Raw genomic sequence first — 16,710 nt, 5'->3', positions numbered from 1 at the left:
GCTACATAAAAAACGTGTTTGTATATATTCAATGGTTTGCATGCAATTTATAATGTAATTATCTTAGTGAAATAAGGAACATTTATAGATAATTTATGCAGTTATAAAATAACTATAAGGATAGTAGTGAGCAGTTGTGCATATAGTAGTATTATATAATAAAATCATAGAGAAAATAAAAAAAGTTGTGAAGGATTAACGAATAGTAGAGAGTAGAGAGAAGGGATAAATGCATGTCCACGTCTGTTTTTCACACTGTAATAGTACAATTTGACTAACTCAAATGCATCGAATGAAGATCCCACCCTCCACGTGGGTACTGCATGTTAACTATCTTCTTCCGTAACCTCTTACTACTCACCACGTGTAAGATTCTCTTTCCCCTCCACGTGGGAACACAATGACAGGTTGTAATTAATTATTTGCGAAAATAAGGATCAAGATAATGAATTAATGACCGAATTGAATGAACCAACACTCTGCGTAGGTACTAATTGATGGCCTGGGAAGGTTGCGGTGATGATTAGAAAATGATTTTAATTTAAGCTGAGCTGAACTAATCCCACTTCAGTGTGACGACGTGAATGCCAATGGATTTAGAAAAAGGCATCTTCAAAAATCAATCAAAATCCAGAGACAGATCAAGCAGACTGAGAGAGCCACATTGAGCGGTCCACAATTAGGTTGGGGTCCGTCTGGGACCCACATGAGGTGGAGCTGTCGTATTCTGAATTGAAAACCAAGGAACATTACCAGCCCGCCAATTATAAGGACTTTTTCTTTTTGCATCCAATACAAATTCTTCTATACTTAACATAAATTCTAACCTTATTTATGTTTTATTTCTCCTTCTTCTTCTATGGTTTTTTTTTCTCCATACATCATTTTCTGTTTTGGGGAACTCCTTAGTTGTTGCGGTTGATTTGGCATAGGTGTATTTTTGTAATGGTTCATTTTCGGTTTGTGGTTGTCATAATGGGGTGTTGCGGTGTAACAATAAAAGAGATAAATTTTTTCCATCTACAAGTTAAAGGATCTATGTCATAATAAACAATTAAACATATAGATTAACAATCCGTATAAAAGTTACGATTGATAATTCATAAGTTTCATACGAATTAACAATTTATATTACCATATGGATTACAAATTTATATGGGTTTAACATAGTAAAAATAAACAAACACACATTTGGGGAGATAGAGGTACTCACAACGACAACAAGAGGCGACACCATCAACAAGATGATCCATAGAATGGTAAAGATGAACAAAGTGGAGAGACTCACGGTGATGCAATAGGGAGAATGAATGCTGAAACACAAAAGAAGGGATGAGTGTAGGGAAGAGATGGGTGTATGGAGGGGATGAGTGTATTTCAATTTTAAATGAAGGACAATTTTGCTAATTCACTTAAATTGTTGGGTGTAGAAGAAACTCCTTTAGTGTAAGAAGAATAACCCCAATTTTAATAAGATTAATGAAGAATTACAGGCCTCATGTCCAGGCATAGCACAAGTCTAAAAGCTTTACCCAAATGACCAATTATACTTAGGTCCGAGTATACTGCTTTGGGTGATACTTTCCTCACTTAGGGGTGTCAATTTGGACCCGCAAATGAGGATCCCTACAAGGATTGTCTTATATGGGCCCCACAAATGAGAATTTTTTTCCTGTGGGGACATGAATAAATATTCTCCTGTTGGCATGACGGGGACGGGAATCACACCCTCCCCCGTCTTGTGGGATTTTCGCCTAAGGAAATTACATGGTTATCCTTATATTAATTATTATTTTATATTTTAAATATTAAAGATTGATTTTATATTTTTAATACACTTAATTACTTAACGCATACACAATTACACATACTGATACAACACATCAAGTAACAAACACAACAACAATTTCTTTTATAGACAGGGAAAAAAAATCCCTCACACCCGTTGACATCCCTACTTACGCATGATGCTAGCTGTGATGATAAGTATGGTTTTTATGGGCCTTAGATTGTGGAGTGGGCCCAATCAGACTGAAGAACCCGAAGGAAATGGTTGGATTTGGCAGGAGTGGGCCATGGGCCCTAGGTCCGTCAGTGCAACCAAGCATCCCATGCTGTGCTTTTATTCTCAGCCTCTCATCTTTGTACTTTGGCATTTGTAAGTTAAAAAAAAGAAGAATGTGAGTAAAGTGGGTAAATTGGATGAGCGAAAAAGTTAGGGCATGGCGGCTTCATAAGGGGATGGCCCACTGGCCACTGTCACAAAATAATCCCACATCTTAGGACATGTTGCATACCCAAACGACATACAATAAACTTTGCAAGTAGAATAAGTTCCCAAAACTTGACCCACTATTATTATGCTGTTAACTTTATAGAAACTGCCACAATTCTGTGTTTAGTTCTATCAGTCGTTTTGATGATACTTCCATCCATGTTGCAAAATCATAATACTCTTGCTATATATTAATTCATATTAATATTACTTCTATGTAATAATGCATATATAGCTAGGTAAGTGGATCTTTTAATTTTGCACGATCTGAATTCTGAATCAGAATCTAAAATGATGTATAGCGCAGCCACCCTGGTGCTTCCCATGTGAATGTGATACGTATCATCATGGTTTCCAGATACGATGATGTATATTTGTTCTTGGCAGATTTAGATTAGATGTACCATGGTATTATTTTGGTACTAAACTAGTTTGGAACAATTGGATCACCGGCGTGACCAATGATTGTACAAAGCTGAATTCCTTTTTGAGTGATGAAAGGAAGCAGGCCCGCACTGTATGATTAGGTTAACATTGTTGTTCTAGCATTGGGGTGTGCATTCTATGCACTTTAGCAGGGTGAAGGGACAGGATCTTAAGGAAGGCTTTTGTCGGCTAGTTGGAAATTTTTAATCACCATATTCCTTTCTTTTTATTTGATTTACTCAAACCTAAAATAAAGATAATAATAATAAACTTAAGTGAATCGAACAAAATTATCATCTTATGGCTTCATTTAAAAATAAACTAAATTTGAGTATATAATTAATGTATAATTATCCTAAGGTTAATACTCAATTTGAATGAATTCAATAAAAAAGAAATACTTAATTTGAATGTGAGAAAAAAATAATAAAAGAGTATATAAAGTAAAACGAAGTATGAAAAAAACTAATAGATAATTTTTCAAATTATTTGGATGAAGAATAATAAATAAAAACTACATAACATTTAAATGATTATAATAAGATAAAAACAAAAACATTTTTTTTCATTTGAATAGAAGTCTCATCTTCCGGAAATATTTCCCCCCCATATCAGATAAAAGATTTCTAGTGCAGGCCCCAACCAATGGAAACAACTTTTTCTCTGTTCTTTTCACCTATTGCAAACAATAGAGACTACAATAGAATTTGGAAACCAACCATCATGTTTTCTTTCTTTGCTAATTGGATTGAACCAAACTAAATGAAGTGTAAAAGTGTTCTGCTCTAGCTAGCCAGAGCACCCACTCGCATGTGCTTGTGTGTGTGGACTGTAGAGAGTGATAATCAAGTGAGTTTTTTGATCAAGTGGGGTTCTGGTATAATCATGAAGTACATTTTTGAATGTGTGTAATGAGAGTTAGTATGAACTATTTGTTTGACATCTCATTATAAATCAAAGTATCACTAAAAGGTCCTAGGGGTATTTCTAGCAGGCAGAAGAACTTTGTTAGTTAGGCGTGTAGATCAGGGGCATTTTCGTATAAAATAATAATGTCATTGATATATTTATATAAATTTTTACATTTTATTTTTATTTCTCTCTTTATTATATCAAAATATTTATCACATTTTTTAATTTTTATTCTTTTCTAATCCCTCACTAAAAGTAAAAAAATAATAATATGAATATCATTTTTCTTATATATATACACACACAAGTTATGTACAGATGAATGCATGCATTTTTTTAATCGTCAAGTGCATGCATGTAGCTAATGTACATTGGATATTAAAATATGTGTTTATTTTATTTGGTACATATATTTATTCTTTATACATGTTATAACATTAAATTTATGATTAAAATTAATTTGAATACAAAACAAAATTATGTTTTTAATCTCAGTAAAATTAATTAAATTTGATCCTAGTCTTTGTTTAAAATTAACATTTTTAATCTTTCATTATTTTTGAAATACAATAAAATTAATCTCTATTACTAACTTTGTGAGTTTGTTTGATGACATGTATAATGTAGAAGACACATGACAACTGTGATAGTCATGTGACATAAGTTGCATGTGTCATTCTAAATTTTAAGCAGAGGTTGTCATGATGTTCTAATCTTTGGATCAGATGTTTTAAAAAATTATGAGATTAAATTTAATCTTTATTAAATTATCTTTTTTCTTCATTGTTAAATAAACTGATTTTAATTTGTATTTTCATACGCACTAGGGTCGTCTTAGTTTTGGGTGGTTAGGATAGTTTATATGAGGTCTTTAAGTTCCAATCTCAATGTAATTATTGTACATAAAAAAATAGATAGATATTCATAAAACTAAAAAAATATTTAAAAATAAAACACAAATATTATTCAATATTTAATTTTTAAAATAATTAAAATACTTGAGTATATTTAATGTTTCTTAATACTTGTCATTGGGAGTATATCGGGAAAAAAATCAGAAAGCAAAATTAGATAATACATAATTCAAAAAATGCTAAGTTCAAACAAAATATATAATAGTTCAGGTTAAAATACCTTACGGGATCACCTCTTCCCAAAGGATACTCTTTGCCTTTGGTAGAGTTATTAAAGGCTCTGTTTGGTGTTAGGCCTAGGCAATGACAAAAAACAAAAATAATGGGCCTATGTTTCTGTTGCTTGCTTGATCTGAAGCCCTGTTTGGCTACCTCTGTATTGCAATCAGGTTCGTTATTCAGATTCCAACGCGGTATGAACTCCTTATTTTAATTTTCAGAATTACTAAGAATGTGCCGTCATATTGAATTGAGCTATAACAAGTCATAAAAAATAAAGAGGATAAAATAAGTTGATTAGATATATAAAATACTTGAGAATTTTTTTTTTAAGAAGAATGATACAATAAAATGTCAAAAACATAAGAATAAGAAAATATCAAAAAATAAAATTATTACGTGCTATTCTTTTTTCCCTATTCCTCTTGTCCTTATAATCTACTTGTATATATGCAATTTGAGAGTGAGATTCTTACTTTTTTCTTTCTTTCAATTATACATTAAAATATTGTTCCTTTTCAATAAATACATTGAATATTGTTGCATATTGTTAAAACTTAGACATAAGTACTTGATTTGTGACTGTACACGAGTCGTCAAACAATAAGAAAACTTACGGTAAAAGGCAAATAATATTGGTAGTCTCTTAAGATGAAGAAATCAAACTGAGAATTAAAAAAACTTCAAGACCCACAAAAGAATCCTTACAGTAGAAAATTGATATAAAAATGTTTATTCTTCCATAATCCATAGAGTCTTCACACAAAATTATCAAAAAGGGAAAGAGAATGGGAGAAATCATAGAGATGAAATCTAAGCGGAAACTATGTCAATTGAAAACGAAAAATGATATGGAGGTTCTCCCTCAAGGACTCTATAAGACATATTCCCTCTACTAGACTCAAATATAAATAAAAAAAAAATTAATTTCACACTAATTAAAAGTTATAAGTTGGTATTAATTAATTTTACTAATCTTAATTAAAAATAATGTTATTTTTAAAATGATCTTTATTAAAACTTGATATCATTAAATAAATGATGTTTTAGAAATAATATCATTAAATAAGATTAAATTAGTTATATTTAAGTTCAACATTTGTTTATATTTGAGTCTGGAGAATATTTAAATAAAGTTTTGCTATGATTAACTAAAGCCTAAGCTCGTAATATGGGTCTATTAGAGGTTAATTATCTCAATTAGAAGTCAATTCCACAATGTTAAACAAGTTATTGAGTAAAAAAAATATGCTATTCTCCATGATTTATACGACCCTTCAGTTGGGTAAATTAGCTCTCAATATCTTCATAAAAGTTATAGATAAAATTATCCTTTAAATTTTAGCAATAATCTCGTCACTTTTCAATGTTTACAACTTAAGATATCTTCAAAATATGTACCTATCAAACTGTCATGATATAACAACATTTTCAACGTCAAATTCAAATTTGTCCATGATCCAAGTTGAACGAATGCATGACGTCAATACAATATGAAATATTAAATTAAAAATACCATTCCATAGCTAAAGCTAAAAAGAAAAAAAATGAGAATCTCAATGGTTAAAAATGTTAAAAAGAAACAAAAATAAGAGAAAAACTACCTTAAAGAGTCTAGAGTAGCTTATTATCTCATCCAAAGGTTTATTTGTGATGTGAGTTTTTAGGTAATTAAAAAAGAAACGATTTATACATACTGTTGAACCAATTAAATATTTTGATTGAGTATAAGTGAGTATCTATGAGATAAACATTATAGATAATTTAATTATAATTATTATTACTAATATTAGATATAGGTTGGATTGAGTTGAATGTATCGATTTTGAAACTTATCAACCCAATACTTGCATGTGACTATAACATGATTAGTCAAAACGATCGAATGAATATAAAGTCACGATCCAACTCATACAACAGATCGAATTATAATTGAGTAGAGTTAAGTTAAACGAATTTGTAAATTTACCGTATCCGCTTACACCCTTAATCTGCTACACAATTTTACTTTCCAGATTCCATTGCAGAATTAATGTACTGACTGACTGACCACTCTTTTTTCCAGGTGCCGCTATATATCTTTTCCTTATTTGCTCGCCCTTTGTGAAGTTGAAAGATAAAGCCGTAAAAAGCAATGGAGATTAAGAAAACCTATACTAACTATTTGCATATGATGTTATAAATAACTTAATGAAGAAAACGTAAAAAAAATGTGCATATATATATATATATATATATTTAAATTTTATGTAAGCATATTCAGATGGATGGAAAAGGAATCGTGGATAGGAGAGATCGAATAACTATCAAATCACCGATATGTATGAAGGAAAGTAGTCTCTTGTTGGGCTCACAGGAGACAGTGTCTTATTAGTACATGCTCTGTCTGACGTCTTGGTCTTCTTATAATGGATGACACCTGCTATTGCTAGTTTAACTTCAACGACGTGGCTACAAATGAATAAAAATACTTCACAAGGATGAGTCCCTACCAGGAGCCAAGAAGAAGCAGCATGAAGATAAATATATGTGTAGGGTCTACATATATATTATGTAATTAAAGCTCGCATGGATTAACCGGGTCCATCTTCAAGCTAGCTAAATCATATCTGTCAGCAAAAATTATAGGCGCATCATCAGGCACGCCGGATTCTTCTCCACCAACATTCTTAGCCCTCTTAGGCCCTAGCAAACATTTTAAGACTTTATTAGGTCAGAATTAATCATTGAATCTGCTGCACAAGGGTTTCAGGCAGCACTAGGAAAGTAAATCATGGCAAATGATGATTTCTTTGTTTTTTAAGTTTTTTGTGTACGTAGGATACTTATTCATAAATTAAAAGAAAAAATATTTATTATGAAAATAATAATAATAAAGTCTTAAAAAAATTATAAATAATGTAATTTTACATATTTTAATAAAAAAAATGTTTTTTATAATTTTTTAATCAATGTGCTGATTAGTATTTGTTTTTACTGAAATGGGTTATAATTTCCCCTTCACACAATAAATATTCTGTGACTGATCGCCATTATGGTGAGAGGCAACGAATTGTCCATTGATAATTTTAGACACAGCAAAGAAAGTGTAAGAGCAGTAGAGCACCAATAGCTTCACTACACAATGATCATGAAATTGAACAAATTATTATCTATCGTCAAGAGATCACCAAAAAAGTGTGCATAACATGATTGCAGGGTAATAAACCTTTTGCTATCAAACCCGTCAAGGAATAATAAACCTTTTGCTATCAAAATGGTTTGGTTTTCCAAAAAAAGAATCAACCACACTCAACATACATGATGCTATCTAGTTTCTAATATGACTCTAGCTAACATGATTACAGTAGCTCAGTGGCTGAATAGAAGGACAATCACCAACAACACAACGTTATTTTTGACAAATAAGCTAAAATCTGTGAGAAGGTGGCGCTTCTTTTGGAAATTTGGTCCACGAACAACCGAGTACAAAATTAAATAAATGGAATTGTATCGAAATCTGTTTCTACATTTGTTCTCTTTGAAACAAATTAATGAGGCTTAAGTATATGTTGTAACTGAGATTTCTGTTTTCGCACTCTTTCTTCCAAAGGGATGATGACCTTGGAATTGATCTTGGGAATGCCTCGTGGCCATTCGATGCATCCTTTCATCCCACGAGTTATGTGCGGATTCACAGGTTGTCCCAATAATTCCCATTGTCTGAAACCACTTTCACCCGAACCTTTCCCACCGCTCTTAACTGCATTTCTTGCGAGTCTCCCTTTACGCTTACCAATTTTTGAATCTTGTGACTTTTGTTGTGGCACAGAATCAGAGTGCTCGTAACAACCATCCTCTGCATTTTCACAACATTCTAATCCATGAATGTTTTGGTTAGCATTATTGTTGAGGCAATGATCTTCGTCAAGACTCACAATGTGGACGGTGGATGAGGGGCCAATGAGATTGGAAGGGTAGTAGGGTTCAACTTTAAACACACTCTCCTTAATTTTGATCTCATCAAAAACATCATTTGACTTGGCCAAGTCATATGAAAGTTCAAGATTGAGTGATTCAGCTGCCTGTTTGACCAACTGAGCGTCCATGGCGCCCAGTTCATGACCCCTTGAGCTCAAGAAACTTTGCAGATGCGCAATCAAATGGATCATGTGATTATACTTATCTTCCAGGGCAAGTTTCGCGTCGAGCAGCTTCATTTGGATGCTCTCTTCACGCAACAGCCATGCTATGCGAAACATGTTCCTCTCTTCCTCCATTTCCACGCGAATTCCCTCCAGCCTAGCCTTGTCTTCTCCCATTTGCATCGCCAATTCGTTGCACACTTGCTCAATTATTCCTCTTTTCCTCTTTTCCTCCTTGTAGTTAACCATAAATTGTTTGGCATATAGTTTTGCTTCGGCAAGCTCATGTATCAATTTGGCATTCACAGATTCCATTCTCTCTCTACTTGTCCTTTCCCTGGCTAACTTATCCTTCAAGTCCTCTAGCAGCGCTTGATTCTTGATGAATTCTCGACGCTTCCAGAGAAGCTTTTCATCCTCAAGCTTTTTCTTGGAGAACTTGTGTTCAGCTTTGAGCTTGTTAATGCAGGTTTGAGCACGAAGGAGTTCTGAGAGGAGAACAGAGTCACCACCTATTAATTTGGTTTCTCTAAGAAGCTTCCGGATAGGAGTGTTGGCGCGTTTGGTACCCTCTTGCTCTGTAAGCTTGACACGTGGCGGAGAAGATTGAAGCTGAGGACGGTGCAGATATATAGATAGATGGTAAGGTAAGGTTAATGTGTTAGTGAATACTAATATTGAGAAAGTGAAGAATAGAATATACCTTGGGCTTGAAAAAGCGCAAGTGCCATAAGCGCGCTGCAAGCTTCCTGGCGGAAAGGTGAGTTTTGGGGGAGGTGCGGCGGAAATTGACGGAAGGGAAGTTGCGGCCTGAAGGAATTGGGTGTTTGCGAGTGTTCATTTCGCTGGGTGGTGGTGCCCATCAACAATCAACAACAGACCAAGCGCTATTTTTTTTAACATTTATACATAAAATGAAACATGGCTTTGATTTCTAATTCTAGTTAGAAAAACAAAGTACACAACTGCATCCAGCTCATGTTTCACCATGTTACACTACAGATGACTCGTTTCCTCCACTTAAGACTATCAAATTGAACAAGATGATGACAAAATATCTCTCATTTTAGGATAAATTTTTAAAGACTTTCTAGATTTTACATAATTTTTTTATTAATCAGTAATATTTTTAAAATAAAAAAGTATAAAAAGAAATTCAAATAGACCCTTATACTTTGTATGGAACGAAAGAAACAAAAATGGAAATATTCTGGATATATAGAAAAAAAAAAGAGAGTAGAAAAATAAATCATTTCTCCATTTGGTTTTCTTGTTTGAAAGGACAGAAATATGAAAAAAAAAATAAGCGGGGCTCTACATTATTCTATTCCATTTGTTATGAATGAAAAAATAAAAAATAAAATAAAAACATTATATTGATTGAGTATAACCGTTAATTATATTGTTCAAGTTAATTATATCTTGTATTTAATAAATATAATATTTAATACTATTATGCCGTCAATTTGAATTATAAGTACTTAATCAATTTGATTGAATAAATGTAAATTTTCAAAATATTATCTTTGTCTAAAAGAAAATTTCGATTTTGTAAGATGTGTTTGATTTAAAGGATGAAAATAAAAAAGATAATAATATATTTTTTAAAAAAATTAAAGTAAAATATAAAAGATGTGAATTGGAATTTTTTTGTTTAATATCATTTTTCTCATTTTTATCAAACATACCATTAATCTCTCTCCCTTTTTCAATGAAAAGACACATGAGAGAGATATCTCCCACTCCCATGCCAATTCTAAATGGTAATTACTGATTTTATTATTATAGTAAATTTTGAAATGAAATAATGATACATAAATATTTTTTCAATATTTTTTATTTTTCATTCTTCTTTTCACATCATAAATCTTATTATATTTGTTTCTCTTTTAAGTGTCTAACACCAAACATTTCCCTTTCAAAATGTGGCTTTATTGACTTTTGCTTAGACTGGAATATGTCTTATAAGGAAATCTATACTCAGCCACGAAGGACCATGCATATCATTCTTTTCCTGTAGCTATCGCATCTTATTTTTCTGATGCATATCGAGTGGAGTAAAATATGTGTACCTTTCTCTGATCCTTCCTTCCCATCATCTGTGTAATTGAAGGCAGAGTGAACAAGCCTAATCAACTTTGGTATTAATTCTTTGAGATTATGCTTTTTGTGTGTGTACTTGGGATTCTCCTAATTGCATGTGGCTATTAGTTTGGATTTATTTTTACCATAATCGGCAGTAGACGGTAGTAGAGGAGTGGGTAGAAATTAAATAGAAGAGGGTATCTCACGCAGAAACAACTGCTAAATTGTCGCTAAAATTAATTCCGGAAGATTGAGATTGACACATTGGCTTTTTGAGATATTACAGAGCTAATTAAATCTGCACATATTATACGACTTGAATGTAATGTAGTTGAAGTATTCAGTGTTTTCTGGTTTGGGTTGAAAGGGTTGGCCATTGCCAATTAAGAACACGAAGGTTCTTTATGGAGCTGTCGTTTGGGGATAGTCCCATACCTCGCATGAATGAAAATCAAAGTTCAGGGGTTACCAGTGTTATTGTGATTATTGATAGCGATGAAGTCGCCTATGATTTTGGTGATCAGTGCAACCCGAATGTATTGCTAACTAACCAGTATCTCATTGTACTCTTTCCATACCTTATGGTGTTGCCACTTGTTTCATGATTGCAGCATGCTTCCAAATGTGGCTTTTACTAGGAATATACCTTATTTTCATTCTTTTCATATTGCTATCTATCGCGTCTTATTCATATATATTGAGTAAAATGTTAACATATCTTAGATTTTTTCTTTCCATCACGTGTTTATTAATTGAGATCTTGTTTTTTTTGCGAGTGATTGTGACTTGGGATCTCACCTACTTTCTCCTAATTGTAGCTAACTACTTCAATTTATTTTCACCATAGCCTCTAGAGCGGGTAGAAAATTAAACAAAAGAGGCTATATATCTGACGCAGAAACAACTGCTAGATTGTCGTTAAATTTAACTCCAGAAGATTCAGATTGACACATGACGGAGACGGATTACATTACTAGCATTGCCTTTTTGAGATATAATACTATAAATACTCTTTTTATTTTTAATTATAAGGTTATTTTTTAATTTTTAGATGTATTAATTTTTTTTCCACATAATCTTATTTAATTATTCTTTTTCTTAACATTAATAAAAAAATAATTAAATAAATAGAAAAATATAAAAAGATAATTTTAAAATGATAATATATTTAATATGATTAATTATTGTTTTTAAAAAGTATGAATTAATAAAAAAAAATCTTATAATTAAAAATAGATGGAGTATAATATATTATTTTAGAGAGCTAAATCCACACATGGAGATAGAAGGCACACGATATGACTTGAATGTAATGCAGTGAAGTGTTCAGTGTTTTCTGGTTTGGGTTGAAGAGTCTTTATATACGGAGCTGTCCTTTGGGGATATTCCCATACCTGGCATTACTGATAAAGTTCAGGTTATTTAGTGAAAGGGATGAAATTAAAGCACGCGAAAATGATTTTGGTGAGTGCCACCCCAAAATATAGCTAAACAGATCAGTTTCTCATTGTGCTATTTCCAAAATATTGGTGACTACTTGGTTCTGCTAGTCACCAAATAAATGCCGGGCAGCTTGATTATTGGGTTCTGCCATGTGCCCATATATTTGCTTATAAATGCGAGAAACAATCAAATATATTGTATTATATTACGAGACTTTACAGACAGTTCCCACACCTGTGGATCCAGAGTATTAAAATGTATGTTAGAATGAAAGACAGTGGATATAGTGGTTATATGCGTAGCATATTGAATGGATAAATACATATACTTTTTATTTTCTCTGTTCACTGTACGTAGTGCAGTATACTTTTTTCTGTTCAGTGTAGTAGTGCTGTATGCTGCTGTGAGCAAGGTTTGTTAATTGTCAGGTTGTTTTCTCTCTTAGTGGTGGTATATATACACCACGTGAACCACTCTGTTTTGTTTTTCTGTGAGACGAATTATGCAATTTAATTCTCCGTTATATATCAGGTTTTATTGTCTAAATGCTTTGATGGTACCAAAGCTCCGCTGCGCAACATGGCCACAAGCTCACTCTAGCTAATTTATCTGGTTTAAATCACTCTCACTCACAGTAGTATAACCACTATTGCCACTGTGTATTTCAATCTGCTGATGAACTAATATCACTCTTTAATTTGCGAGATTTATCATTATTGATTACTAGTTTTGAATTAATCCTTATGGTTGATTTTGAGATTTTACAAGATAAAATGAATATTTTGAGTAAAGTTCCAGAGTCGATAATCGTTTCATCCTTTAATTAAAGTCTGAAAATCAATAATATCATATTTAAAATTAATCAAGAATATAATATTAATTTAAAATTAGTTCGTGGTGACTTTAGAAGTTAAAGGGATCGGAGAAGCAAAAATGCAAAATACCTTTATAAAGTTCATTTATAATTAAATAGTTACTCATAATAAACTTGTTCACATTGAAATGGGCAAAAGTTAGCACATATTCTTTTCTTAATAGAGTTTTTTTTATTAAAAGTTTAATTTCTACGTACTTAATCAATCAATAAAAAATCATCACCAAGTATTACATTTTAAAGTGATTATTATAAAGTGAACAACATGATAATATATTATTAGATGACAATGTAATTTTTTTTATCAAATATATTTTAATTAAATATATTCTAAGAAAAAATGACAATATAATTTAAACATATTGTATATGAGAAGAATGTATAAATTAGTATTTATAACTTAAGCCCGCTCATACGAATAGTGTAATTGTTTGGGAGAGATTTTACTTTTGTTAGAAAAATTATGCTTCACTAATAATAGTTCTGCAAGTTTAGCCAAGTATATGTTTAATTTAAACTTTTATGGAAGGACGTCCAAGTAACTACACACAGTTCGTTAATTCAGCCATAAATTTATGTTCATGCCTCAATATTCCAGTCTAAGCTATGCTTGGTACAAGTTTCGTTTTATTTACTTAGGTCATTTCAATAGACAAATCACAGATTAAAAAACATGTGGAAAGCCTGTAGACGTTTTGACTGACCATTTTATATATGTGATCCAAGTGTCCAACTTAGACTTTCATTTTCGTTTTCTTTATAAACTAATCATAAGTTCATATACTATATTGATCCGACAAATTCTTTTTAAGGCGCGCGCTCATCATTGATGACCACTACAGAAAAGGAAGAGTATTTGGAAAATATTAAAGTTCACTATATTACGACGAATGACTATCATTTATACAAGCATATAACTATTAAAAAAAACAAAACTCATAAGTTTAGACTGTTTTATACATGAGTTGAACTGGTAATACCTGATCTGTTTGGATAGAAAGATGACAGAGGCAATTGGTGAATGATGTTTGGATTGAGATAAGAATAAGAATAATAAAGAATAATTCAATAACCAATGATGCTTATCTATATAGAAAGAGACATGCTCTCGTTGGCGTCGCAAATCATACTCATGGTATCGTTATCATACCAAGTCGTTCTCTCCATGCAATTTGTGGGCTAAGTGTTATAGTTTAAGCCAAAACTATTCAACTTAGGGAGGGAACTCTTTGAAAAGTCTCGCAATATATATTATTAAAAGAAAAATTGAAATTAGTGATGAAATAATTTGACGTTAATTTTTTTGTGATTCCAGAATTACATAATGATGAAAAAAAATAATTTTTTATTAAATTTAATCACTAATTTTTTAATCTTTTGTAGTGTATAATTTAAGTTGAGACACGAATAAGTCTAATAACCCTAGCGATCGAGGGACAAAGACAAGAAAACCGTGAAAGGCAGTAGAAATTCATATGAAGTTAGGTAAGTCCCTGTAATATAATGCTTTTTTTTTATCATTCAAACTAGTTTTTTACTATTTAAAACATTTAAGAAAAATAAAATAAAATAAAATAAATATATTTTATAATAATTAAAACGAAAATAAAAATTATAAGAACGAAAATAAAAAAATACTAAATTACAAAAACTAAAAAAAATGTATTTAAGTCATATATATATATATATATATATATATATATATGTGTGTGTGTGTGTGTGTGAGAGAGAAAAAGGTGGCTTGTAGGTAGTTTCTTTTTCTTGGAAGCAGTGATTCATATGATTTTCACAAAGCATGATGATGTAAGGAACTATTTTGTAAGTTTTGATTGCTCGCTAAATATGACATTCTTTTATCGGTCAAAAAAAAAAAGGAAAAAGAAAAAAAAAAGACGTTAAGCAACTTCAAGTATTCATTATAAATACAAATTAAACCTCATTAATTAGGTAATCCGGAACATTTATTTTTGCCTAAAGATCACCCTTGTGATTTACACGTGAAGAGGCGATTAAAGGCAAACGACAAGCCAAACATTCCAATTCCATTGGCATATGTACGTTCACATTCACTTGATTAGTCAATCCTAAAGATGCTACATTCACCCCTTAATTTCACGCTCGCAACTAATTAGTCGTACACGACATGCGTACACGTGTTATTTAAAATCATACAAACTATATATTTGGTCAAGGAAGCCACCCTAGCTTGGGCCTCCATGACCAGCAATGAGACTAGATTCATTCTAGATGCCGCCGTGAGAATTAGACAATATTACTCTATAGATAAACTAATAATCCAATTGCCTCTAATCAATCATCCACTTCCCTTGCATCACCCTCTCTCTCTCTATACAAGTTATAAACCTCCCACCTCACAAACTTCATTATTTTGAGACTTTAATAAATTCATTCATCTTTGTGAAAATATGGGAAACTGTTGTGAGCCTACATCATCAACGGGCTGGGATGGCGAAGACTGGAGTGATTTGACGACGTCCAAGAAGACCAGATCAAACAAGGTGTTTGACGAAACTCTTGCTCATGGCAAAGTGCAGAAGAAGGAGAAGCTTATGGGACCGCTAAGAGCTTCTCCTGATGCCAATGGTAAGGCAACAGATGTAAGGATTTCAAAGAAAGAGTTGGCAGAATTGTTGGAGAAGCAACAAGTACATGTTAATAACAAGAAGCAAGTAGGGAGAGCTTCTTCAGAACAAGTTTTGCTACGCTTAATAAAGGCTAGAAGACATCATGATTCTCGTCATGGATTCTGGCGTCCCGACCTAGAGAGTATTCCTGAGGTTAGTTGATTCAACATGGGATCGACTAATGGTGCTCAAGGATTTATTGCGTATAAGTGTAAATAGATTGAGAAGGTCTTTTGCACCAGTAATTGTATAGAACATCTAAGAAATCCAGCATTCTTTTCCCAACCTTTTCATGTAAAATAATAGGACAGGAGTTACGGGATTTGTAATTAATTCTTATAAATAAATAATTAGAATTCATTTAATCAGTATAATTTTGATAATTATTACACAATTTTTGTCAATCTAATTATTGAATTATATCTACATATTATCAAGATTGTTAATTTATTAATTTATGTCAAATTTTATCAAAATCGAACAAAAAAATTAAATAATTCATATTTTAATATATTTTAAAATATTTATATTATGTTGATTTTAATTTATATAAACGAGATACCAAATGATTTTAGATTAACATAAAATTTTAAATATATAATTTTTACATGTGTAATTTATGTGAAAGAGACTTTCGATCCAACGATGAGTTTTAATGAAATATTATTAAGTTGAAAGTTATAAAATTTTATAATAATTATTAAATTTATATTACTGTAAGATGATCATTCATTTTATATATATATATATATATATATATATATATATATATATATATATATATATATATATA

General features: G+C 31.5%; 2 protein-coding genes across 2 annotated transcripts; one reads left to right on the top strand and one right to left on the bottom strand.

The window, feature by feature from the left end:
* Positions 1–7,880: 7,880 nt before the first annotated feature.
* On the bottom strand, positions 7,881–9,869 carry LOC102668924 (uncharacterized). Its single transcript, XM_006584013.3, has 2 exons — positions 9,574–9,869; positions 7,881–9,482 (listed from the first exon to the last, which is right to left on the bottom strand). Exons 1-2 carry the CDS (start codon positions 9,709–9,711, stop codon positions 8,277–8,279), a joined length of 1,344 nt encoding a protein of 447 aa, XP_006584076.1. The 5' UTR covers positions 9,712–9,869; the 3' UTR covers positions 7,881–8,276.
* Positions 9,870–15,586: 5,717 nt separating this feature from the next.
* LOC100815270 (uncharacterized) lies at positions 15,587–16,280 on the top strand. Its single transcript, XM_003529582.5, has one exon. The coding sequence runs from the start codon at positions 15,699–15,701 to the stop codon at positions 16,077–16,079; it is 381 nt and encodes a 126-aa protein (XP_003529630.1). The 5' UTR covers positions 15,587–15,698; the 3' UTR covers positions 16,080–16,280.
* The last annotated feature ends 430 nt before the right edge of the window (positions 16,281–16,710 follow it).

The sequence above is a fragment of the Glycine max genome, chromosome 7 (assembly GCF_000004515.6).
Source record: "Glycine max cultivar Williams 82 chromosome 7, Glycine_max_v4.0, whole genome shotgun sequence".
Taxonomy (NCBI): Eukaryota; Viridiplantae; Streptophyta; class Magnoliopsida; order Fabales; family Fabaceae; genus Glycine; species Glycine max.
The sequence above is the reverse complement of the archived record's forward strand: the minus strand, read 5'-3'. Positions and strand labels throughout refer to the sequence as shown.

Coding starts and splice junctions, on each gene's coding strand:
- LOC102668924 (XM_006584013.3), bottom strand. CDS start 9,711: ATGAACACTCGCAAACACCCAATTCCTTCAGGCCGCAACTTCCCTTCC. Junction 9,483..9,573: donor TGCGCTTTTTCAAGCCCAAG/GTATATTCTATT, acceptor CACCGTCCTCAG/CTTCAATCTTCTCCGCCACG.
- LOC100815270 (XM_003529582.5), top strand. CDS start 15,699: ATGGGAAACTGTTGTGAGCCTACATCATCAACGGGCTGGGATGGCGAA.